The sequence below is a fragment of the Equus przewalskii genome, chromosome 26 (assembly GCF_037783145.1).
Source record: "Equus przewalskii isolate Varuska chromosome 26, EquPr2, whole genome shotgun sequence".
In the NCBI taxonomy this organism is placed as follows: domain Eukaryota; kingdom Metazoa; phylum Chordata; class Mammalia; order Perissodactyla; family Equidae; genus Equus; species Equus przewalskii.
Window position 1 is genome coordinate 30,278,269 of NC_091856.1, and position 26,550 is coordinate 30,304,818.

The 26,550-nt window shown below is 43.6% G+C and overlaps 2 protein-coding genes across 8 annotated transcripts in view; both read left to right on the forward strand.

Moving 5' to 3' along the window:
* The first annotated feature begins 544 nt into the window (after window positions 1–544).
* On the forward strand, window positions 545–22,840 carry ZBTB34 (zinc finger and BTB domain containing 34). 3 transcript variants are annotated; one of them, XM_070595511.1, is made up of 3 exons: window positions 562–645; window positions 11,010–11,063; window positions 18,086–19,654. In XM_070595511.1, exon 3 carries the CDS (start codon window positions 18,096–18,098, stop codon window positions 19,608–19,610), a length of 1,515 nt encoding a protein of 504 aa, XP_070451612.1. In that variant the 5' UTR covers window positions 562–645; window positions 11,010–11,063; window positions 18,086–18,095; the 3' UTR covers window positions 19,611–19,654. The 3 variants fall into 3 exon arrangements, with proteins under 3 accessions (XP_070451611.1, XP_070451612.1, XP_008509909.1); XM_070595510.1 differs by lacking the exon at window positions 11,010–11,063 and having other exon boundaries at window positions 545–645; window positions 18,086–22,840; XM_008511687.2 differs by lacking the exons at window positions 562–645; window positions 11,010–11,063 and adding an exon at window positions 3,614–3,716.
* RALGPS1 (Ral GEF with PH domain and SH3 binding motif 1) overlaps window positions 552–26,550 on the forward strand; it is a 309,385-nt gene continuing 283,386 nt past the window's right edge. For all 5 annotated transcript variants that reach the window (XM_070595478.1, XM_070595495.1, XM_070595499.1 and 2 more), the window contains exon 1: window positions 552–645. The gene's annotated coding sequence lies outside the window, so the exon portion shown is untranslated. The remainder of the gene's footprint in view (window positions 646–26,550) is intronic.

The window sequence follows — 26,550 nt, forward strand, 5'->3', positions numbered from 1 at the left end:
CCGTTCTGAGGGAGAGGAAATCTGCCCAAGGTCATAGGCTAAGTGACCAGCTGTGGCAGGTCCCCAGGCCCGTGGTGGTAACCACTGCACCACCCTGCCTTCAGCTGCCCCGCCAGGCGCGGCTCGGGGGAGCGGCGGGCGCCGAGGGGGCTGCGGGAGCGAGGTGTCGGGAGGGCCGGGCGAGGGCGGGAGCAGGCCCCGGGGCACGGCGGGTCGAGGGTCCCGGCCTCGCACGCCTTCCGCTCCGGGAGCCCCGGGCGCGCCCCGCCGCCGAGCGCCCGTCCCGCCAGCAGGGGGCGCCGCGGAGCCGGCGGGCGCGAGGCCGTGGTGCGCAGAGACGCCGCCGTTCCCGCCCGGAGTCGCGGCCCAGGCTGCGGCTCGGCTGCTGCTCCGCGGCGCGGCTCGGGACGCGGCCGGGCGGGAGCCGGAGCCCAGAGCCCGGGCGAGCGGCCGGCCCCGCAGCGCCACCGCTCCGTTCCGCGCCTGCCCGGAAGCGCGGGCGCCGAGGGGGCGGGGCCGGGAAGCGCTTCCGGGGGCGGGGGGCGCGGGCTGGGGCGGCAGCCGGAGCGGCGGGGACGGGCCTGGCGCCGGCGGCGGCGGAGGGGACGCCGCGGGCGGGCGATGTGAGCGCGGCGCTCTCGGCAGGTGAGGCGCGCCGGCGGGGGCGGAGGGCGGCGCCGGCGGGGCTGGGGGCAGCCCCGGGCCGCTGTCCGGCTCCCTCTGGGCGCGGCGGCGGGAGTCTCCGCGCCTGGTCAGTCCGGCGGGCCGGCGGGTGGGTGGGCGGCGCGGGCTGCAGCCGCGGCCGGGCGGGGTCGGGAGGCCCCGGGCACCTGCTCGGGCCAGGCGCGCGCCCCCGAGGGCCCGAGGGCCGGGCCCCGAAGTCCGGGCGCCGCTGGCGGGGCCGAGGGTCGCGCTCGGGCAGCTGCCCCGGGCTCCTCAGCCTCCGCCCCGGGCGTCCCGGGATCGTGTGCTTCCGGGCCCCTCGCCCCCGGGGCGCTCCCCCTTTCTACGGGGCGGCCGGATGGTTGAGTGCCCTGGAGAGCCGGGCCGGGCCGGGCCGAGGGGTCGGCCCTGCTAGTGGCTTCGGCAGAGCCCCTGCCCCACGCCAGCGCCTTTCTCCAGGTAAACAGGCGGCGGCGCGTCGTGCTTGGCCCTAGACGTCTCCATGGCCACTCTCGCCCTCAGTCGGTCTTGCCGTTCCGGAGGGCTGGGCTGGGCTGGCCCGGGGGTGTAAACAGTGTCCTGGGCTAGGCGGCCGCGCTTAGGGCAGCACTAGTCTGCGAGTCTCAGTCTTGAGGCTTTCAGCAAGTCTCTTCCACGCTGCGCCTCAGTTTCCCCAGATCTGATCAGTAAGGGTTTTAGGTTAGCTCTCGAAAGACCCTTCCAGCTCTATCAATTCTGTGTATGTCCGAAACTGGAAGGGCTGTCGCTGGTTTAAGGTTAATTGGGCAGTTTCCCTGAAGACTTTCTGCGAATGTGGACTTTTTAGCCACTTAAACCACTTGGTTTCAGACGGGCTTTACAACCATTCCAAGAAGCGTTTCTAAACCTTACCTTGATCATAGTTCATCGCTTGCTTTTGTTCCTAGCAGTAGTCAGTTACATCCCGCTGGGTTTTTGCGTGCAAAATTTTTTTGTTGTTTATATTTGCCCATTTTCTCTTTGTTCCCTAGTCCAGGCTCTCTTTGCTTCACATCTGGATTATTGCAACAGCTTCTTAGCTGGTCTCTAACTTCAGAAGTCCCCCACCCCCGCCTCCCCCATCCTTCCTTTATGCTAATGCCAAACTTAATATAGGAAGTCAAAAAAAGAGTTGAAAGCTTGCTTGCTTGCTTATTAAATGTCAAGATGCCGTTCCATGTGGGAGAAAGTAGTGAAAGAGACACTTATGGCCTCCAAACAGCTTTACACTGGGTGCTGAGGCGTTACCTGTGACAAGGTAATTGATTGATGAGACAAGGCTGTGTGCTGTGGAATTAAGAGGAAGGAGAGATGGAGGTCACTATAGGCAGAGTGGTCAAGAAAGGCTTAGTAAGGGGGCGGGGTTTGAGCTGGCTGTTAAAGGATGAGTAGGATTCAGATAGGAAAAGAGGAATCAGGCCTGGTGAGTGATCCTGTGGAGTTAGTGAATAGATCAGTCTCCTTGCAGAGAAGGGTCATACAGGAAGGGAAGAGAAGGAAAGATTGGTTGGGCTAGTTCCTGAAAGAACTTGAACACTAGGCCAAAGTTGAAGCTGTTCCAAAGGCATGGTGAGCAACAAGAGGCCAGGTGTGGTTTGTGATAATTTGCAGGAGGGGAGTGGAGAGGCCAGGGGCCAGGAGATCAGCTAAGAGGCCGAGGCATTTATGCCGCTATTCAAAGCTGAGCAGTGTCCTCCTGCCTGCCACACAGTGTCCAAGCCATTGCCCACCCTGTCTTTGCAAGGCACTCCTTGGTTTGGCCCCTCTTCACCTCCCTGAACCTTATTCCCTGCTTCTCCTCCTGCAGGTCTGTCGCCTGCAGAAACGAGTTTGTGACTGCCTCTGAGGCTTTGCTCCCGTTGTTCCCCCTTCTGAAGTCCTGGCCTCCTTTTTCTTCTCCTCTGTGTAAATTCTCCATTTCACTTCCTTCGAGCCCCTGCTCAAGATAGACTTCCTCCGGAGGGTGTTCCCTGACTGCCCCACCCCCATGCCTTTGTGGCGCTCAGAATCTGAAGCACAGGATTCAGCACTTGTTCCCTGGATATTGAACTTGTTCTTGGCCCAGCTGGAGCGGGAGTTTTTTGAGGACACTGTGTCTTAATATTTCTCTTGCAATCTTTGTAGTATCTAATACTGTAGCCGGACTTTTATAATAGCTTCTCAAATACTTCCTGATTTTTGTTGGTAAACAACTTTTTAAAATTTGACCCCTCCTTTGTTTTAAAGGAGAACTTGTTATTATCAGCTTTCTCTGTCATGTATCAATCATGTCTAATGCTGCCATTCAAGGTGTTTTCAGCTTTCATTCTTAGGGTGCAGATAACATAAAATGAATCTTTGAAACTTTAAAATGTTTACTCTTGATTATGGTGGGGGGGAGTCATGTCATTCTTCTGTTGGAGGCTGTGGGGAAAGAACATTAGCTTTGGAATCAGACAGGCCTCAGTTTGAATCCCAGCAAGGGTACTTCCTAGCTTTGTGAGGTCGGACAATTTATATAATGTCTCTGGGCCTCTATTTTCTCATCTGTAGTGTGGGGATAATAAAATCCATTTCATAGGGTTGCTGTGAGATTTAAAATGGAAAAAGCATATGAAGGAGGTCGCAAAATTTGCAGCACCTAGTAACTGCTTAACACATTTTCTTCATCATCATCATCATCATTAGTGTAAACTTCTCAAGGTGGAGAAATGACAGGCTGCTGAGCTTCAGCATGTCTACTGAGTTGTGGATTTCTGCATGTCTCTGGATCCTACTTCTGTCTTCCAGTTAAAGCGCTTGTCAAAACTGTCAGTGTCATGAATCTGGAATGCCATCATTATGTTTTATTCCCGTTAATTTTCGTCTTACTTTAGTTTAAATTCGGCTTAATGTTTTTCAAACTTCTTAATTGTGTCCATTTACTGTTTTGTAGCTGACAAACTGCTGAATTTAGCTTAGTGAAGGTCATCCACTGAATGCAGTTTGATTTCTAATGGTTGTTTTCTGGTTGATATTGATGGCATGGAAAACCTCATGGAAGAAAGCAATTCAAGGTGAGCTTTTCTAATCCTTTTGTCATAAGAGGCAGGACTTAATGTGTTTTCTAGGTCTAGTGCCCCCGGAAATGCCAGCAGTAAGCAGATAGGATGCTACTCCTTGACATTTTTGAGTTCTTTGCCTTAAGATAGCTTATTTTTTTTTTTACTGAAACAAGTCTTTCTAATTCATGATTAGAATTTGAAACATCTATTTGCCCACTTCATAGACAGAAGTAAAAAGAGTGAACATCATGCAGAGAAATGGCTGCAAAATACTCAAAGTACGACAGTTTGTAACCCCTTAATTATCACTGTGTTATCCTTAAATGAGAATTCTCTTTCCACTCAAAGTTGATCAGTAAGAGTCTGGCACCAGTGAAAACCCTGCATCTCCCCAGTGTACCTGGATGTTCTTATAGGAGATAAGAATTCTGGCTCTGGAGACTGACAAATCGAGGTTCAAATCCTGGCTCAGCCGGTTGTTAGTGACCTTGGGCAAGGTTCTTAGTCTCTCTGAGTTTGTTTCCTTATCTGTAGAATGGGGAGAGTTGCTGTGTCTATCTCGTATTGGTGTCATGGTTTGGTGAGCAGGTAAGAGCTTGCTTGGCATACAGTACACAGTAGGAGCTCAGTAACAGTTAGTCCTTAACATTGCCAGGAAGGTTAAAGAGGCCATTCTACCCCACTAGGAAAGCTCAGAAGAAGCTTCTGATGTTTTGCATCGACTGAAAGACAAACCCCACTGTCAAACCACACCACACTCTCGGAATTAGTCTATCTGAGCAGACTTGGAGAATGTTAACGCCTTGGTAGGAAATGTAACAGTTTGGATAAAAATGTTCTTTCGGGCTCACATGAATTAATGCAGTAAGAACTCTAGACTTGTTTTCTTTTAAATTAGGGTGAGTGCTTCATGAATATCCATCACGGAATGCCATTTTATTTATTTTTTTCTTGCATTGGGTTTCAGTAGCACCAGAATGTTTCATGCAGCCCTGGTGTTATTCGGCTGCTACTTTCTAAAGGATTAGATTGTAATTCATGACAGCTCAATTTTAGTTTTGATCTAGACCCAGGCAGAAATACCTAGAAAAGTTATTTTTGTATAGTTGTTACTGCTGTTACCATGCCTGCCGTCCCTCATGCTTCCATCTGTGGTCTTTGTAATGACTTTTTGTATGAGGATGAAAATTAGGGATCTTCAGGTCTTCAGTGCCTGATAGAGAAAGCCTAGCTTGAGTTGTGTGTCCAGTATGAGCAAGTGACTGAAGCCACAGGTGCTGTTCTGGGTTTGGAATCATGAGCATCTTGATTAAGAATAGTGGGTACCTCCTGGTGCCTTAAACAACTTTGGAATTTGTAATCTTGCTTTCCTTCCTTGGAAGTGTCACTGGGTATTTTCAAATGAAGTGGAGCAAATTAGAGTGTTTATGGGTTAGATGGGAATGAGCACCTTGCTAGGTTTTGCCTACTGGCGGAAATGGTCCTCCATCTCTTGGGTCTTCAGCAGGAAAAGTCAAAAGCTGAGGGTGCAGCTGTGGTGGCAGTGGTGGATTTTGAGCCACCGGCTCAGTTTAGGCTGTGTCAGCTGACGTGTGCTGCGAGCCTGCCTGTGCGGGACCTCTTCTGGGCTCTGGGCACTTGGTCCCGGCCCTCGCAGAGCTCACCTCCGAGGGTGGGAAAGCTCAGCAGCATGGGGGCTCAGTCAGCCAGCACATCTCTAGCTGCTTAGATTTTACACTTTTACTTTTGTTCTGGTTGTCATTATGGGGAAACGGTCACAGGGCTTTACTCAAGAATGCTGTAGAGGGAATTCCAAGGCCCGCATGGGTGTTTTGCCCAGATGACATTTAAGTGTCGCTTTTCATCTCTAGGTTCTTTTCAGAATGGGTCAGCAGTCTGAGAAGATGTCACTGGTCTAGGTTCTGGTTTTCTTTGTTCAGTTTTCTTACAGCTTAACATAAGGCATGATGCAGAATTCTACTTAAAGACGGGTCAGTGACATGATGTGTTGAGGAGAGGGCTATGTGCAGCTGTACTTCTTTCATGAGATACCATGATATAATACCTCTTTTGCAGGACAACTTTTGCAAACCGCTTTTCTGTTCTTAGTTATCTTTCTTCTGTTTTCTGTCTCTGAGTAACCTCATCTTACCAAATATACCCTCAGTGCAATTTTTGGTCACTCCCAAATCAGTATCTCCAGGTCTAATGTTTCTCTACAGCTCCAGCCCCATTCTTCCCACCACTTGTTGGGTGACTCTGTGCACATGCCCAGTGGACAGCCTAAACTCGGCTTTTCTGAGGCTGAATTAACTTCTCTCCCAGAAGGGGTGGCATCCTCCAGTCTCCAGGCCCTGTTGAGTCCTTCTCTGGACTCCTGTTCAAATGGGCTGCCGCCAGAATTCAGTGTGAGTTTCTAATCTAGTATTCAGGGCCTCTGCATTCCCACGGTGGTGCTTCTCTTTCCCGTGTCACTCCTGTACCTGGGCCCTGTACCTGGCTACCATCCCAGACACATACGTTTTCACTCCACTGTTCTCTGCTCCTGACATCCCTTCTGTCTAGAGTGCTCTTTCTGTTTCATTTGAAATGCAAAGCTCTCTTCAAATATTACTTCCACCATGAAGGTTTGCTTTGTTCTATTTTGATTTTTTGAAAAACCTTTTTGGTCAAAAGTAATCAGTCTTGTCATTGCTCCCCATGGTTCTTTGTTTCTGCCTTTGTAATTGTCTGCTTGATACAATAATTATCCATTTGCAGGCTATCTTTCTCTAGATTCTTTGGTTTAAAAAATTATGTATTTTTAGGTAGAATCCTACATGTCTTTAGAAAAAACTTAGTGAGAATAGTACAACTATGTGATAAAAAATTCAAAAAGTATAAAATCAAATCTGTTTCTCTTCCCTCTCCCCAGTCCTTAGTCCTCATTCCCAAAAGTCACCAACATTAATAGTTTCATGCGATTCTTTCCAGAATGTGTACAGCAGTGTATATTTATTCTTTTAAGAAAAGCTCCTGAAGGGAATCACATATCTACATACATATTGCTGGTTTTGGCTATAGAGCAGAGCTCTTTCCTTGTCCAAGCCTACAGATCTCTCTCTCCTTTTTAATGGCTGCATAGTGTTTTATTGTTTTTTTTGAACCAGTCTTCTCTTGATGGATTTTGAAGTTCTTCCCCCCTCCTTATTTTTAAAAATGATCAGTGGACATCCTTGTTACATATATCCTAACATACTTTTGTAAGTATTGTATATTTGTAGGCTCAATTCCTAACAGTTAATTGTGGAATAAATGGTAAATGCCTTTTACATTTTGATCGATATTATCAGATTATCCCTCAGGATTACACTTGCCAGCTTTCTTAAAATGTATGCAAGTCTGATGGGTTACAAATGACATCTCATTTTTTTCTTTTTGTAATTCACGTCTTTAGTCATGAATAAAGCTGAGCATCTTTTCATCTGTTTTTTGGTCATTTATTATTTTTTTTCTTTGAACTGTTAATATCCTTTGCCCCTTCTTCCAAAGGATTTTCTGTGTCAGCTCAATCTATTTGACTTATTATATAAATTCAAGAATTTGGAAAGTAGCCCTTTGTCAAATGTGCACGTATTTTTCCTCAATATGTTGTTTATCTTTTGGCTTTTGGAGGTAGGGGCATTTTTGGTCGTATACTTCTGTGTTGTTGGTCGTATACTTCTGTGTTGTCAGATATGTTTGTCTTTGCCTTTGTGACTTCTGGGGTTTATGTCATACTTGGAAAAACATTTATGTCAGTATTATAAATAAATTCATCCATGCTTTCTTTTAGTTATCTTTTGGTAATAATCAAGTCTTTTAAAAATATTGTCATAAGAACATAATGGTGTTAAATAAAAGATAATAGGACCCTCCTTACATTCCCTGGTGCTTTATAAGAAATTGTTAAACGTGCAAAACTTTTAAAAACTCGGGGAGCTATATTTCCCGTTAATTGAGTGTTTTGATTTACGTGAACCTGTAGTGTTATCAGATGTAAGGGCAGTCATTGCCTTTTTGCCTCTTTTGCTCAAACTCAGGGAGGAGCGGGGTGCGAGGCAGAGGAAGAGCAGAATATCGGTTAGCTGCTATCTGCTCACCCTTCTCGGGATCAGCCAGGCCTGTTAGATTATGGTCAGCTGGCTTCCCTGTCTTTGCGAAGTGGCTTTTTTACTCTAAAGCGCCTTGGGGTAAAATGCATTTATTCTTGGTGACCTTTGGAATCTGGATTAGGGGTATCATTCCCCTGTTTGTTGAGATTTAGAACAGCACCTCGCCTTGACACATGGCTGTGGAAATAAGTTCTGTAGCTTTTGGGGGTGGGATCTGGCGATGACTCCAAGCGGCTTTGTTTACTGAGCCTTGTCGTACAGTCTTGCATCGGATCTTAGTGTTCTTTTCAGAGCCTGTTTATTTCTAGGACCCCTCTCCTTCACTCTTTACTTCAGGTCTCTGGAGGACTATGCCAGGCTGGCTTGTGGGGTAATTTGCAGGACAGTCCCGCTCTCCCTGTGGCTGTGCCCACAGTGCCTCGCTGTGTAACTGGCTTCCCTTCCTCCCTGGCCTGCCCAGTCTGCCTTAACTCCCCAGCGTGGGTTCATTTTCTTCCTGAACCTGCTCCCTCTCCCCTCCTCATGGTTCTGTCTTGCCCCCAGCCTGCGCTAGCCTTGCTGCTGTCCTCGGTGCCTGGTCAGTCCTTGATAGCCCCTCGCAGTCTGCTCTTGCTTTTTGAATGCCAATCTCAGTGATCCTTTGAATTCTCTTGAACTTGGGCTGAACTGTCTTCTTGGCGGCATCTACTCTCTGTGACTTTCATCACCTCAGACACCAAAAGGACTAGTTACTTGAGCCCTAGATCAGTGGTTTCCAATTAATTGAGGCTTTAGTATACAAAGATAGCTGTTTATTTAAAACAGGTAAAGATCAGCCAGGGTAAGGGCTCTGATGGAGAAAAGGGGACAAAAGTTGTAACTGAGGAAGGCATAATATAGTTCAGCTGGGGGGCTCCGTGGACTTTTTTTACCCCTCTGATTGTAGCTCTTACCTCTGCTGGTGATTTTGATCTAGAAAGAGGGTGCTGTAGTAAATTCCTCGAGCTGAGATTTCTCAGTCACAGGGAGTGTGCGTTTGTAATTTTCACAGGTATTACTAGAATGCCCCCACTTGCCCTTCTTCTCCATCTCAGAGGAAGGAGCAGGAGCCCAAGACAGCATTAGGAGGGTGTTTGCCACCTGTCCCTTTCCCTGGCCACTGCCCCAGGGCAAGAGTGTAACCTAGGGCAACCTTTCTTTTCCTTCCGCCTTTTCCTTGGCTCTTCCTGCCTCCCTCTGCTGGCCCCCCCGGGGCAAGTTAAACAAAAGTGAGAAGTTATTGTGTAGGGAGTCTGGAGAGGCAGGCCGACTTTGGGACAGTCCTGGGAAAGTTAACCTCTTGGAGCCTCAGTTTCCTCATCTCTAAAGTGGGGGTAATAGTATCTGCCTTCTGGGCGAGGGTCAAGAGGATTCCATGAAATAATGCATATAAGGCCGTTAAGACCTGCGTGGCCTGTATCAAGCGTTCAGTAAATGGTGGTTGTTAATGACGATGATGGTGGACTTTCTCAAGTAATGGGAGAAGGCTAAGGAGTGTGGTGAGAGGTGAGAGTGATCCCCTTGAACAATCGCTGAGGCTGGCGTGGGCTGGCTGGACATGTGCAAGTGGATGAATGTCGGGACCGCCCCCATCAGAGGTGTGCTTCCCAGAGCCCACCGTGGAGAGTCTCGTCAGCTGAGCACAGCAGAGGCTGTGTGTGAGGGGAAAGCTTCCTCCAGGGATGTGCAGGTGTTCTCCAGGACACTGGGAGCGCGGGAAGTGTGTGTGTCCGTTGGTTGAAGGAGCAGGAGAGGACCGTGAAGAAGTTGAGGAGCTGCAGTTCTGAACCCCCCAAAAGACCTGACAACTAAGTTCTCTCCATGTATGTTTTTAAGAGAAGTATTTCGCATTCTGGTCCAAAGTAGAGTTTTTACAAACAAAAATGAAGTAAGTATTGTTTAAAAAAATATTAATGGTATTGAAGAAAATAAATGTTAATGGTATTGAAGAAAAATATCCAGCTGGTATATATGCCTGCCTTTAAAATGATAGCAATGTAAATGTCTAGTTTGGGCATGGTTTTTTAATATAATGTGACGGAAAGACCTGTGATTCATCTCCTGAATTAAAGAATACCAATTCTGATGTATTTAGTGAGTGGAATAATCAAATTCATTATTGTTTTTTGAAGCAGCTGCAAACTTAATTCTAAATGAAAATCTAGTATAAATTACTTTTCTGCATTATAAAAAATGAATTCCATTCCCGTGTCTCTCTGAGTTGGGAGGAGTCTGTAGTAAGCCTGTATCAAACTGCAAGACTGGGACTCTTATTCGTCTCTGAATTCCCTTTGGTTTTGTGTTTGCAGAAGATTGAAATTGAATGAATATTTCCTATAAATGTAGAAAAATAATTTAAATTCCCAGTCAGTATGCCATTTACTGATTGCAATTAAATCTGATACTTGCAGCACATATGACAAAGGTTAATTTCTTTAATTTGCAAAGAGCTCTGACAATTCAATAAAAAAGGCAAATATGGGCAAAGGATATGAATAGGCAGTTCAAAGACAAACTTAGACAAGTTGCCATTAAACATGAGAAAAGATGATCACTCTCATTGATAATTAAATAAATGCACATCAAAACAATGAAATACCATTTTTAACCTCTCAGTTTGGCAAAACTGGGATGGTTACCGTTATTGGCAGTTATTGGGGGAGCAGACACTTCCGTGTGCTCTTGGTAACAGGACAGTTGGTACCACCTTTGGGAGGAAATTTGACATTGTCGATAGAAATGGAAAGCTAACCCAGCAGTTCCCTGCTAGGAGGAAATACTGTGGCTATTTAAATTGTTTCCTGCTTTGGGGATCAATTGGGGACTGGTTAAGTACATTGTGACCTAGCCATCCATGGAATACTGTGAAGTCGGAAAAGATAGTGAAGTAGATGAGTTTGTGCTGCTATGGAAAGATTTTAAGATGAATTAAATACATTTCGAAAAAGCAGAGTACAGAACAGTTTACACTGATATGTTCATAATTTTCTCCGAAAGAACACCCAAAAACTCTTACGGGTGATTATCTTTGGGAAGAAGAACTGGGGAGGAGTTTTGCTATCCATTTTATATTTTTCTGTACTATAATTTGAAGTTTGACTATGTATATATCTTATTTTAAAGATAAAGTTAATTAAACCTTAATCTAACTTAGGTGTAGGCCCACTGATGTTCCGTGCAGGGAGAAATGAAGACCTACAAGCAACCAGTAAGTAGCCCGCGCTGGGAAAGTGCTGATAGTGAGTGAGGAGTGGAGGATGGTATTTGAAGTTGATGTTTCTATGAGAGGCTCTGGCTTCCTTAACCCCGGGACCATGGCCCTGATAAATCAGGTCATTGGGTGCAGAACCTGTGATTAATTATGCCTTTTACTCCCTCTTGCCTGGAAATGTGCCTAGGACTTAAATTCCCTGCGAATTCCGGTGCGTCAGTCTCTTAGAAGCCCCTTGCTCAAGAGTGTTGTTGGTTAGCAGCTTTAGGCAGGAGTCTTTGAATCTCATTGTCGCTGCCCAGAGGAAGTGTTAATGTAAAGGAGAGGAGAGTGAAGCTCTTCCTTCTCATTTTGCACAAAAATGGAATCCCTCTCTTAGGTGTTAATCATGGTCTTTCGTTTGCCTCTTCAGTGATTTTCTTTCAAGTGTAGTTCTCCACTTTTCTTCTGAGAAGAAGATAAAAAGCCACACAGAGGAGGAGGAAGCCTCATTGTGAAGCTGTTTTCAAGTTTTACAGACTATTTCAGAAACGCTTTGTTTTCCTTTTTCTATTGGTTTTCGCCCCGGGCTCTGCACCTTTAAAAAGCCCAAACCCACCTTCCTTTTGCCTTTTAATTCCAGAAGTCACTATTTATGCATCCTTGTGTCATGAAAATGCTGTAATGGATAGCTTTGACCACTTGGTAGGTCCCGGTGCATCTGCGTTTCTAGAAGGCGGTCTGCTGTGGTTATGAGCATGACCTCTGGAGCCGGGCTAAGTTCGACTGTGAGCTGTAGGGCCTTTGGCAAGAGTCTTAACTTCTTTCCCTCGGTTTCTTTATCTATAAAATGGGAACAATCATAGTATTTTCCTCAGAGTTGATTAAGAGGATCAAATTAGTTAATATATGTGTTTAGCACAAGATAAGTACTATGTGAGTTATTCTACACGTTCATCGCATGAATTTCCTTCATTTAATTATTACCGCAGTGGTGTTGGGCAGTAGTAGTTGTCCCACAACCTTTTCTAGATAAGGAAATCAGAGGGAACTGACTTGTCCAAGGCCACATAGCTATTTAAATATTATTATTTTTATTAGAAAGTGGCACAGCCAGGCTTCATATCCAAGTCTAACTTCAAAGCCTGTTGTCCCTGTTACGCCATCCTTCCCCAACAAGTCTATAATAGCTAATCTTGGTTACCGTGTGCCAGCAGCCGCTGTGCTGAGTCCTTCCTGCTTCCACGTGTATTCCTCATAACAGTCCATGAGGCAAGGCTTGTTATTACCCCCATTTTAAAGATAAGAAGACTGAGACTTGGAAAGGTTATAAAGTTATAAACCTTGCCCAAGTTTTTACAAGTGAAAGGCAAGTATCATTTGAACCCAGATCTGACTCCAAATTCGTACTCCTAATGATTTTATGATGATCTTTTCTTATCTTTTAAAAACTAGATGAGGTGTCTTAAAATTTTTTAAATATTACTTATTTTTAATAAGTTTAGGAAAACTTTAATAAGTTTAATAAGTTTAGGAAACTAGTTTCACATAGTTTAGGAGTTTTGAGAGTCTAAAAAGATTCACTGAAAGCTAACAGGACTTCCAGCTGCCCTGTCACCCTACCAAGAGACAGTCAAGGTTATTTGTTTTTGTGTATCATTCCAGAAATATTCTGTGCCTGTCTATAACGTACATATCATAGAGTGGTGTGTGTGTGTGTCTTCATATTGGTTTATACAAATAGCACATATACTGTTCTGCACCTCACCCTCTCGTTCAGCGATATATCATGGTGATTGTTTTATATCGGTATGAAAAGGTCTTCCTCATTTATTTTTTCTGGTTGTAAAGTAGTATGGATGTACCATAATTTATTAAGAAGCCTCCCCTTGATGGGCCTTTAGTTTGTTTAGAATCTTTTGTTGTTATGAACAATGCTGTAGTAAATTCCTAAAGCTAAAATTGCCCCAGTCCTTTGCAATTTTGAAGGATATTGCTGAAATGCCCTCCAAAGTATTTGTACCAGTTTGCACTCCACTAGCAGTGTTTGTCAAATTATTGTCTAGTAGGGATTTAAAAATATTTTGTATTTTTATTTTTTTGTCATTCCAAGTAATAAATTTTCACTGTAGAAGTTTGGAAAATACAGATATAAAGAAGAAATTAAAAACATCTTTAATTTTACATTAATATAAATATTTTGTGTATATATTTCAGTATTATTTCTGTGTATATTTAATATCTGTATCTACATACATACTACTTTTATTATCCTACTTTTATTCTCTTGTTACCTGATTTTTTTAACAGCTTTATTGAGGTATAACTTACATGTCATAAAATTGGCCCATCTTAATTATACAGTTCAGTGATTTTTAGTAAATTTATGAAGTTCTACGGTTAGCACCATAATCCAGTTTCAGACCTTTTCCATCACTCATGCTCATTTGCAGTTGATCTGTTACCTAACTTTTTGCTGTGTCATTAAATATTCATTCAGCAAATACTTACTGAGAGTCTGCTGTGTGCCAGTCAGTAATCTGGCAGATAGCTAATAAAACACATAAAAATCCCTGCCCTCTTGGGGCTTACGTTTTCTGGAGCTAACTTCGTATTCTTCCTTAACATCACTCTACCAATGACATAGTATTTAAGTATATAGGTGTCCTAGACTTTAGTAATTCCCTTATTGTTGGACAGTTAGGTTGTTTCCTTTGTTTTGCTATTGTAATGGAATATACTGCTGGATAAATTCTTGTGCCTGTATCCATGATTTTTTATGATATAGAGTGCCAAGTCAAGAGGAACGTCCATTTGAAGACTGCTGTTGTATTTGCTACCAGAAGTATATGAGAGCACCTCTCTCCCTATCACTCTGCCAGCTGGATTGTGTTTTTAAGTCTTGTCAACATGAGGAAGAAGAATTGTGTCTCATGTTAATTTTTATTCCTTAGTTTATTAAAGAAGTTGTTAAGCATTTTAATTTCTTTTTTTTAATCATCTGTTTATATTCTTTGCCCATTTTTCAGTTATTATATTTGGCTTTTATTGACTTGTAAGAGTTTCATAGTTCTCTGCCGTATATAAGTATTTTTCATAATTTGTCTCTTTTTCTTGTAAAGGTATTTCTTATATGTGTAAAAGTTTTTCCTTCTGTAGTTAAATCTGTTTCTTTTTCTTTTTTTTTTTAAAGATTTTATTTTTTCTTTTTTCTCCCCAAAGCCCCCCAGTACATAGTGGTATATTCTTCGTTGTGGGTCCTTCCAGTTGTGGCATGTGGGACGCTGCCACAGCGTGGCTTGATGAGCCGTGCCATGTCCACGCCCAGGATTCGAACCAACGAAACACTGGGCCACCCGCAGCGGAGCGCGCGAACTTAACCACTTGGCCACGGGGCCAGCCCCTGTTTCTTTTTCTGATATCTGTCTTTGTGTGCTTAGAAATGCCTTCTCTGGAAGTTGTTTTTGGTATGTTGTGAAGAAGGGATCCAACGTTATTGTTATTTATTCATCTTATCTAAGCATCATCTATATCAAGAATTCCTCCCTTTTCATTGATTGGAAATGGCTCCTGAGGCCCATCTGGTCTGATTTCTACCTGCCTTGAGAGCCTCCTGTGGCCTCTGTCCTGCCCCTTGCTCCTCGTCCCAGCTGTGCTGCGGGACTCTGACATTTCCTTCCTTCCTGACTCAGGCTCTCCTTTCTTTGTACACGTGATTCCTTCCGTCTGGAAAACTGGAACGTTTCCTGCGGCACCTGCCCCCCCCCCCCCAACCCGCCCCATATCTGGCCCACTTTTACTCATCCTTTAGGTCTCAGTTAAAATATCATTTGTTCAGTGGCTGTCTCTGACCACTGCCCCATTATGAAAGGTCTCATAGCTCTTATCACGGTTTATAACAAGAGAATTATAGCTCACCTGGATCCCTAGTGTCTGGCACATGTAAGTCACTCCGTACATACTTGCTGAATAAATTATAGACTGATCATACGTTTTGACATCTGTATGTTTGACTGTATTTTTCTTTCTGTCAAATTTCTTCCGTATTTATTCTTCTAGATCTATACTGTTCAATGTGGTAGCCGCTGGTACATGTGGCTGTTGAGCACTTGAAATGTGGTTATTCCGAATTGAGATGTGCTTTAAGTGTAAGATACACATCAGATTTCAAAGAGTTAGTATAAATAAAAGAATGTAAAATGTCTCATTAATAACTTTCTAATATTGATTACATGTTGAAATAATAATGTTTTAGATATATTGGGTTAAATAAAATATATTAAAATTTATTTTTATTTTTAAACAATGTAACTGCTAGAAAACATTATGCATGTGGTTTGCATTATAGTTCTATTGGACAGCAATGTTCTAGATGAATTTTAAAATCATTTTGTCAAGGGCTGCATTATATTTATAAATTAATTCTGGGGAAAAGTGCCCATCTTTGCAGTATAGAATCTTCCTGCCTGAAGCACGATGTGTGTCTTCATTTATACATGTTTTGTCCTTGTTAAAGTGTTATAGTTTTCTTCTTGTAGATCCTATTTTTTGTTTCTCCTCCAGGTATTTTATAGTTTCTCTTACTGTTATTGGTTATAACTTGTCATTATGTTACCTGTTTTTTTGTGTACAATGGTTTTTGAAAACCTCCGCTTATTAGATCCTGATTCTAATAGATTTTTAAAAGTGATTCTCTTGTGTTTTCGTGTAAATAGTTATATCTGCCTTCAATAGTAATTTTGCCTCCTCATTTCTAACGGCTAGATGGCTCATTTTCTCTTGTCTTGTTGCTTTGGCTGAACTTCCAGAGCAATATTAAGTAAGAGAAGTGATGGGCAGACAACCTTCTATCCTCCCAGGCACCAGCTAATGGGAATGCCTTTACAAAAGTGTTTACCAGAGTGTGCACCAGGGAACACTAATTCTTTGGCATATTGATATGTGTACCTTGAGAGAAGAGTTTCATGGTTAAATGAATTTGCAAACTGCTGAGTTAAATAGAATTCTTGTCTGCAGGACTCTTCAGATAGGTTATTATGCTAATGTGTTTTTTAATCCCTAGGAGGTAGGGATATTGAGGCTAGCTCATGGGCTTGTGTTGTACTAAATATGTTTTGGGAAATGCAGATATGATGTTTCCTTTTTAAGGATGATGTTACCATTGGTTTGCAGTATTGTTGATCATATTAAGAAAATATTGTTCTATTCCTAGCTTATTATTTTTTCTTTACTTTGAAAAGGCATTTAACTTTCTAAAAATGCATTTTTGGCATAGTATTGATTTAGCCATATGGTTTTCTCCATTGGCTTATTGATGTTGCAGATTTTATTTGTATATTTCCTAACATAGCCATCCTTAGCTTTTGTCGTAATATATTATTTTAATAATTTATATTTGCTAGTATTTTCTTTAGGACTTTAAAATCCGGTTACTTAGGTAAAGTTGACAATTTTCCTCTTTATGCTGTTTTCCATCTTCTGGTATCAGACTTGTGCCATATGAACTGAGATGCTTTAAATGTGTTAACATGCATCTAGAGCAGTGTGAGCGGCCTGAAGATCACTTGTGCTTTGGCACTTCTGTTTCTTTTTCATTTAATTCTGCCAATTTATGTTATCCTAAAAATATGTCCGTTCCATACAGATTTCAAATTGATTTCAATCATAAATCTAGGATAACTAAGAGCACAGTATTCCTCTTTAACTAAAATGTTTGAACTCAAAATCTGATGTGATAAAAAAATTCTCCTGTGATCTAGTCACACTGATTGATTGATCCTTTCCTGCAAGAGTCTTAGATTTAGTTGCACATTGTCTTGTCTTATAATTAAAATTTTTTTCTCTGTGATTTTGTGTTGTTCTGTATTAATTGCTGTTTTGCTTTCTTTGGGTTTAATTCATTGATCCTTTTCTAACCTCTTAAGTAATTTCATTTACTTTTATTCTTTATTGTCTAATGATAAAAACTTTTAAGGTACTAACGTTCCCTGTTAAAATTTGTTGTTGTTTCAAAAGCCCCGGCATTTCATTATGAAAAATTTCAAACATATAGAAAAGTTGAACTTTACATAAACATCTGTATATACCATCTAGACTCTTCACTTAACATTTTACTCTGTTTGTTTTATCACATATCTGTCCATCTCTTTCTTTGGATGCATTTTCAGGTAAGTTGAAGACATAAGTAAACTTCACTTCTAAACCCTTCTTATTCAGGAGGTGTTTAAATTTCTACTGCTTGGGTTTCAGAAACTAAAATATGATTGTTAGATCTAACTTTGCTGTGTTTTGGTCAGAGAATGCAGCCTGGGCTATACACACGTACATAGTTTTGTGGGATTCAATGCTGTAGATTCTAGGCAAGGGACAGCAGCCTGTCCTGGCGGTACCAGCGCTGTGAGCACTGGTGGAGGATGATACACTTGGAATACGTCCATCACTGTTTTTGCTCCTACTGTCTAAAGACTCCTTACTGAAAGGAACTGAGCATTGCTCTGTGAATCAACACCCCAAAAGGATATAAAGGTGTGCAGAGCTGAAGGGGAAAAATGACATCAAGACAACTCAGATTCTAAACCAAAAAGGATTTAGCTCTATTCAGTCTATCCAGTGTCCTGTTTACTTGAAAAACACCAAGTGGAAATATACAAATAAGGCAGAACATTCTTTAGATGAATTTACTTATTTTTTTACAAAGTACTTTGAATCCTCAAATGTAGGTCAAAATATTTTTCCTAAAAGGATACCAAATTCTCCATCAGAGCTGAAATGGCCCTACCACATATAATGTGTTTTAATTTTGATCAAGATGAATGTTAGGCAGTTGGGACACTAGGCTAATTGATCATTAGGTTATTTGACTTTAGATGAATTAACTAAGACGTGAAAGACTGAACGTAAGAGGAAAAATACTCAGGCAGACACCAGGAGGTACAGCGGCTGCGATGGTGGTGGTGGTGGTACTTTTGCAAGTTTGTGTTTACCCCACTTATACTTAGTAAGGAGTCACTGGTGAATGATGAAACTCTCTCTTTCCACAGAGTACGCTTCATGTCAGTAGAAATGGACAGCAGCAGTTTTATTCAGTTTGATGTGCCCGAGTACAGCAGCACTGTTCTGAGCCAGCTAAACGAACTCCGCCTGCAAGGGAAACTATGTGACATCATTGTCCACATTCAGGGTCAGCCATTCCGAGCCCACAAAGCGGTCCTCGCTGCCAGCTCCCCGTATTTCCGGGACCATTCAGCATTAAGTACCATGAGTGGCTTGTCAATATCAGTGATTAAAAATCCCAATGTGTTTGAACAGTTGCTTTCATTTTGTTACACTGGAAGAATGTCCTTGCAGTTGAAGGATGTTGTCAGTTTTCTGACCGCAGCTAGCTTTCTTCAGATGCAGTGTGTCATTGACAAGTGCACGCAGATCCTCGAGAGCATCCATTCGAAAATCAGTGTTGGAGATGTTGACTCTGTTACCGTCGGTGCTGAAGAGACTCCAGAGAGTCGTAATGGAGTTAAAGACAGCAGCTTCTTTGCCAACCCAGTTGAGATTTCCCCTCCATATTGCTCTCAGGTGCGGCAGCCTACCACAAGCGGTGATCTGCGGATGGAGACGACATCCAGCAAAGCTTTGCGCAGCCGCTTACAGGAGGAGGGGCACTCGGACCGAGGGAGCAGTGGGAGTGTTTCTGAGTACGAGATTCAGATAGAGGGGGACCACGAGCAAGGGGACCTGTTGGTGAGGGAGAGCCAGATCACTGAGGTGAAAGTGAAGATGGAAAAGTCCGACCGGCCCAGTTGTTCAGACAGCTCCTCCTTAGGAGACGATGGGTACCACACCGAGATGGTTGATGGGGAACAAGTTGTGGCAGTGAACGTGGGTTCCTACGGTTCTGTGCTTCAGCACGCATATTCCTATTCCCAAGCAGCCTCACAGCCAAGCAGTGTATCAGAAGCTTTTGGAAGTTTGAGTAATTCCAGCCCATCCAGATCCATGCTGAGCTGTTTCCGAGGAGGACGTGCCCGCCAAAAGCGGGCTTTGTCTGTCCATCTGCACAGTGATCTGCAGGGCTTGGTCCAGGGGTCTGACAGCGAAGCTCTGATGAATAACCCCGGGTATGAGAGCAGTCCCCGGGAGAGGAGTGCAAGAGGTCATTGGTACCCGTACAATGAGAGGTTGATCTGTATTTACTGTGGAAAGTCCTTCAACCAGAAAGGAAGTCTTGACAGGCACATGCGACTCCATATGGGAATCACCCCCTTTGTGTGCAAGTTCTGTGGGAAGAAGTACACGCGGAAGGACCAACTGGAGTACCACATCCGGGGCCACACTGATGACAAACCCTTCCGCTGTGAGATCTGCGGGAAGTGCTTTCCATTCCAGGGAACCCTCAACCAGCACCTGCGGAAAAACCACCCCGGTGTGGCCGAAGTCAGGAGTCGCATGGAGTCCCCTGAGAGAACAGATGTGTACGTGGAGCAGAAACTAGAGAATGATGCATCGGCCTCAGAAATGGCCCTAGATTCCCGGATGGAAATTCACACCGTGTCAGATGCTCCTGATTAAGATGGTAAAGAAGTGCACCCAAACAAAGCACATTAATCAATGCATATTTGTGATTTGCTTTGTTGTAATCTTTGGTTTTCCCAACCATCTGGAAATCGGTCTCTTGGCAGTTTTTCTAAGGTTTCTGGAAGGAGCACTTCATTGTGTTTATCCTTTCCACCGTCCTCCCTCCCCACCCCAAGGAGCTCAAAGCATGAAGGGCAACGTATCCAGGGAAAACATAGGCTGATAGTATTCCTCTTTGGCTGGACTCTTAGTCCAAAACCTGCCAGTGATTTAGCTATGCCAACTGGTTGACCTGCCATTCTCTGCCGAGAGGCATACTCTCTCGTGTGCACTGGCACCAGTGCATTTCCGTGGAGGGTGACTAGGATGCCGTCAGCTGACACAAATGGGTAACTTTTTCTAATTTAAAAATAATTTTAGGGGGTAGTTAGACAATTTATATATATATATAATAAAGTGATTATTATATATATAGTATATATACATTCTCAAATTTGATTTTATTCTGGTTGAGGTGAATGTAAGAGGAATATATAATTTAATACAATGTGAACAGGGCTTTTGACTCTGTCTTGTCCCTACCTAATATGTTAGGGTTTTGCCCCTTTATTTCCCTTACAAAAGAATGTTAATAGGTTTTCATATATATTAATCATTGTGTCCAAAAGCAAGCAAAGCAAATCACAGTGTTCGTAGCTCTGCTTCATAACAAATACATAAACCAAATGCCATAAAATGTATTCAACTCTAGTTGGAAACCATTTGGGATTTTTGTTAGTTGTCCAGTAGGTAAGCTGGATGACCCGTGGTGCTGACCTTTTTACATTTTGTAGTGTTATATTAGCCAACCCCAAAGGAGCAGTGGTTTTCAATGTTCTTACTGGCCTACGAATCTACCTTCATTCCGTACTGTAGAAACATACATACCAGGTAACTAGATCGAATCACTCTCGACCACGAGTTAGTGCTCGCACTAAAGGAAAGGGATTTGTAGTTCTGTCTACAAAATTCTCCAAGCAGTGTTGTGGTTTTTTTCTTTCTCTTTTCAAACAGCCAGTTCAGGTGCACAGCAACTTTTTCTACATGCAGTTCCCAGGGAAACTGCAGAACTTGGAATTTGTACTTTTTGTAAAGATATACTCTATGGGAATTGCAAGCAATATATCTTAGTATTGTGTGTGCTAACAAGAGCCTCCGTGGCTCCCCCACTCTCAGTGTTTCCTGCTTAAAGAAACCAACAGTTAAAAAGCCCTCTAAGATACTCTATGTGTCACCAAATCTGTGTGTGTCACCATTTTTTGGTCACGTGGTGCTATTTTTATGTTATGTATTTTTTAGGTCAGTATAGTTGTAGAAAATGTGAAATCTAATGGTAATAGTGAATTACAGTTTTTTCCTCTCTTGAGTTTATAGCTTGAAAAGAGACCTCAAAAGCATGTGCTGGCAAACACATTACTGTATAAAAACATACCTGAGTCCTATTTGGATAATGTTTTATTAGTCCTTTAGGAAATGTGTTCAGTTCTATATTTTGTTCACCCGTGTGCTTCTGGTACACAAAACGGGCTTTACAAGATTACTTTGGTACTGTATACTCTGACAGAGAGTCATTTGGTAAGCAATTTGGTGGTGAGTTTGTGCTGCAGGCTGCCAGTAGAATGTCAGCACTCCGGACTCTCTGCTTGGGAACCTGGGCTCTGAAACTCACAACCAGTGCGTCTCCACGGGAGACCAGCACAGACCACCTAGAAGAAAAACCGAAATGAAAAGACCAACCTCAGAGGCTAGGAGTTAAAGAAATACAAAAATAGACGTTTGCTGGTTTTCCATGCTTTTTTGGCTCTTAAAATACCAAGAATGGTGGGGTTTGGGGGAGGGTTTTTTTGGTTTTTTGGGGGGAGGGGTTGAGAAAAAAAGATTCCTTGAGGCCCTTGTGTGTGATGCCCTGGGGGGTGGTGGCTGTGCAGTGGCATCTCTTTAGCACACAGATCTGTTCGCGTGAGAACTGCCGCGCTCCATCCACATCAGTGTTCCTACGTGCAGATTACACTCATCCTGCTGCTCCCGACGAGCAGCTTTGGCTAAATCGGGTCTATAGTATGCCTTTTTCCTGTCAGACTGCCTAAGGACGGGGTTTACTCTCCCTGAAGCACTTGTTCAGCGCCTGTCAAAGCCGCGTGCCTCAAGGGGAGGCTGGACCCCAAGTGTTTACCCACTTAAATATGTTCTGGGGTTTCAGGTAAATGTTTATGATTTTCTTTTCCTTACGTGAAAAAGTTTGGTTTTGATTTTCTTTTTTTTAAAGAATTAAATGCGAAAAATTTGTGTTGTGATACAAATTAAGTTTGTGACAAGAAATGCCCAAATCAAGGACATGAGGGGTCAGGCTCAGGGAAGGAACCTCCATTTCCATCAGGCGTGGGGCCTTCCGAGAGGTCTCCAGAGCATCTGCGATGTAGAGACAAGTTAGGAGGGGAGAACGCTTGGAGCAAGCACCTTGAGTGTCCTGGTTCTTGTCACCGTGTCAGTCTTAACCTTATTTACATGGAGTTCTTTGTATTTGTAAATTTGTTTAACTGGTTTGAGTTTACCAAAGAGTGACTTATCCAAAATTGTCTTTGACAAAAATATACATTGCTTTGATTGTACAGTTCAGGTTCAAACATTGTAATGGGACTGTTAAGGGGCAGAAAATTGATTGAGTTTCTCTCTAATAATCATGATTCCACGTTTTGCAAGTTCTACTTGCTCCCATTCATGTTGCTAACACTTTCCCCTTTCCACTGCTAGCAGTGTTAGAATGAATTCTCAAGCCATAACACAGTACTGTAAGGTTCCACAGGGCTTCGAGGGAGGCGGCGTGCTGGCCGGCACAGAGCTGGGCAGCCTCTCTGAGCGGGCGTCCTGTCATGCCTCTCCGTGTGCATGGCGGCGAAAGGTTAACTCCATTCAGATCGGGCAGCAGCAATTAATTGTGCCTTGTCACATGAGGATGTGCCAGGAGGACTAACATGACCACAGAACAGAAATATCCTCTCCCCGAAGTTCACGTCTCCACAGACGAAGTGCGCTGTGTAACTCCTCAGAGCAACTCTTTTTGAAAAGCAAAGTCCCTATTTCTGTACAGTTTTAGGTTAGATGTTTCGTTTATAACAAATGCAAAAATCAATTAAGATAAAAGTGATATGTGAAGAAATCTTTTACAGTAAAATATATCCTGAATTCATAGAGGTTTGTTCATAATTGAGTCTCTTCTCGAGCTACCTTTTCAAATACGTAGACAATGTGAAGACAGTGACAGCTTCCTTTTCTAGGTGTCTAACCTGTTATTACAAACTGTGAAAACAAAGAATTTTATACTTTTACTAATGTTTGTGGTTTTAAACAGTTATTTTCATTCTAATCAGTTCTCTACCCTCTAATTTCTACTAAAGCTGTAAATACATTTAGAAATTATATTTGTAAATACAGTATATGAAGACAGTTCATTTTTCGGTCAGTGGAAAGCCTCCCAGTTGGCCCTGCCTCGGCAGTTTTGTGTTTTTGTTTGTTCGTTCTTTAAACAGCAGAAAGGATACTGTCGGTTCACTGTTAAGCAGAATATACTGTAGAACTGAATTGATAACTTTCCACCTTCCCGAGCATGAGTAGTTGTCTTTTCTGATGATGGCAGTTATAACCAAGTCTTTGTTTTTCCCTTAGCCCAGACCATAGACCTGCATATTTTTGTGTGTGGTTTTGTTTTTATTTTTGTTTTTACAGCCTAGACTCTAGGAGGAATTTGCAGGAACACAAAACAAGGGCTGGGGGGGAGATCATCTATGTGAATGAGCTTTACTTTACAGAAATCAGTGTATTTTATTTTAACAACTTTTTTTATTAGTTACTGTGATTTTTGTTGTTGTCGTTGTCGTTGTTATTGTTAAATTCTGTAATGGTTTCCTGTGAAGCCTCCACTGAAAGGGACTCAAATATGCAACACCTAAACTATTTTCCAAGGGCGCACGCCCCTTGAATGGTGCTTCTAGACTGGTCAGGGTTATTTATTAAATTTTATATATGAAAGTATTGGGGAATTATGTAAATTCTTTATATGAAACTATCTAGTTCATAAATCATAGATTTCATATTACTCAGTGCAACTGAACTAAAAGTTCAGAAGAGTCATTCACATTGTTCCAAATTTGTAATGGTTGTCACACGCCACATACATCTTTTTTAGTAAGTGCCAGAGTGTTTCCACTGTTTCTGCCCAGTGCTTGACTCTCAGCTGGAGGAGAACCTGTTTTCTCTGGTTCCCCTCTGGGTCTGGCACAGACAGGGCTATTGTAGTTCTCGGTCAAGGCCTGGAGTCAGCCTTGCAGCAGATTCAGTAAACAGACCTCTTGCTGCCCCTCAGTGACAAGTATGCTGTGAATTCAACCTTTGGACTTGCTGCCCAAGCCTTTGGTTGCTGCCCTGACTATAGTAAGAGGTAAACTTACCTGGTTTCTTTGAGAATGACCATTTTCCTAATGTGAAAACCATCTCTCTCACCACTTTTATTAGTAGGGCTAACATTTTTTTCCGTTATAAATGGTTGAGCAATTTGAATGACTTAACACAGTGTCATTATCTTGCAATATAAACTGGTAACCTCACAACTCCACACTTCATCACCACATGAAGTAAATGAAGCTAGCTAAGCGGATGCTGGATCAACTAGTAACTTGCCATTAAGGATTATTTTATAGCATGAATTTAAGACTATTTATTCAAATGATATTTTACTCTTGTATTCATTTTGTTTTAGATTTGTGACATGAATATTTCAGTGCTGCTTAATTTTGTTCTGAATTCTTGTTTCTTGCTTGTAAATGGCTTTTTTATGGTATAAATAAAGTCAATGGAAATTGCTGTTTGTAAATAAAAATGCTGCTAGAGCAGTGTGCTGTGGTCTCCCTCTGTGTTTGCTCTTTCTGGCCTCTGAGTTTCACTGGCCCTCACAACCGTCTGCAGTGTCATAGTTTCTGTAACCACTGTTTTTGAAAGGTTAGGATTTCATAAGAGGCTCTTGTGCCACTCTGGTCTGGAAAGAGGAGAAAGAAGCAGGTATATTTCTGACCTTTCTCTCATGTGGCAAAGTGAATGGTCAGGGGCGCCCGTCTGCGCGCAGGCTTCCCCAGAACACGTCGCTGGTGAATCCTGTCCCTGCTTTCCTGCAGACGTGTCCCCTTGGCCCCCTTGCTCCTGCCACGGAGCTCGGAGTTGCGCTGCTGTTGCTGCTGTCTCCAGCTGTGTGCTCCCTCTTAGCCGGTTCCCTCCTCTTCAGACGGCAGCTCAGGCCTCCCTCAGCAGGGAGCCCTTTAGGTCAGGCCCCTTCAACTCAGACTTTCCTTGGGCCGTGTTCCTGCCCTTCGCAGCACTTACTTCAGTTTGTAACTGTAGATTGATGAGGGAGCTTTTCAATTAACGTTTCTCCCTCTAGCCTGTAAGCTCCATGACAGCTGGGCTCCTGGATTGTCTCCCTCAGCTGCAGCAGGTGCACAGTAAGGACTGAATGATGAGCAAATGCATGTGCTCCAGGCGGGTTGAGCAGCGCAGTGTGGCTGGGCAGCGGGCGGGGACTGAATTCGGCTCCTCTGCGCTGGAGCCTCCTTGCTGTAAAGCAAGGTCTCTCCCTTCTCCCCAGGGCTCCTCCACAGTGGAGTGGGCAGTGAGATGGTGCATGTTTAAGAGGCCCACGTAGGAACCAGCTTCCCTTGCTAGCTGGGGGCCTGGGGACTCCTGAGGTACTCAGGACTTGCAAGTCTGGAGGTCTGGCTTCTAGCCATGCCTTTGCCTGACCATGACCTTAGGCAGGTTACTTACCCTCTTTAACCCCCCTTTGTCTATAAAATGATTGAGTTGGACTCTTGTGGTCGCGTAAGTTATGAGGCAGTGGCTTCCGATAGAATTGCTTCTTCCTTAAGGCTGGAAAAGTAGGCCAATGTTGAGAATCAGAGGCAAGCCTCGCAGCAGGGTTAGAGGACTATCCCAAGGAGGTGTGGCCCTGGAAATGGGAGCACCACCTGAAGCAGGTAGGCTGAGTCGGAGCAGATATTCTGTAGACCGTATTGCGCTGCATTGCTGGCTAAGGCCATTGGCGGTAGCTGGGCTCCTTTCATTTGTTCTGAAGTCATGATCAATCTATCCTTTGGCTTCCAATTATAATTCATACAATTGGCCAAGCCCACCTGGCTTCAGGGGTGTTTATGATGTCCTTTATAATGTCAAAGGACAACTACCAATCCCTAATTGCTTGCTGGTCTTCATCTCTGTTTCCTGGACCCTCTCCTCGAAAGCCCCGCAAGCCTCAAAGACTCATATTTAAACATCTCATGTGATGTTTTCCTTTTGTTTCTCAGAGCAGGCCTAGTTTGCTTACCTTGTATCAGGAAATAGTGCTCAGAACTTTTCAGAACAAAATAAATGGCAGAAAGAGCCCAGCTCAAAGGAAACACATTGCAGAACGGATCAACTTGGAGTAGTGCCGTGGAGCTCTGGCTGGGCGGTGGCTGTGCAGTGCTTGGGGAAAGTGTGCAATCGAGCTTGCTGATGTAGCTTATAGTGGGCAAAATGTACTGTTACTCTAAAGGGAGGGGCGGTATTCACATCTGTATAGACAGTGGGTTATAATGTAGTCACCCACAGGCAGCCTGCCCGGGTCCGCAGGTACAGAGCTGCCTCCCTTTCCAACTCTGAGACAGCAAAGGGACCCCTCATCTTCGAAAGAGGTTGCTTACCAGGGCTGCTTCTGTTCCTGCCTCTGTCCTGATGGAGCTTGGATCTAATCATGGCTGGGCCGCTAGGGGACAGTGACATTCCCCTTTGGGGCGGCTAGCTAGGTGTTGCTGGTGGTCCTGCCGCCCCTCCAGCTGTGCAGACAAGCCCACCTCAAGCTTTGCTGTGGAGG

Bases quoted from the DNA above. Each gene is read 5' to 3' on its own strand.
- ZBTB34 (XM_008511687.2), top strand. From the start codon at position 3,685: ATGGAAAACCTCATGGAAGAAAGCAATTCAAG. The intron at 3,717-18,085 runs GTGAGCTTTTCT...CTCTTTCCACAG, and splicing joins ATGGAAGAAAGCAATTCAAG to AGTACGCTTCATGTCAGTAG.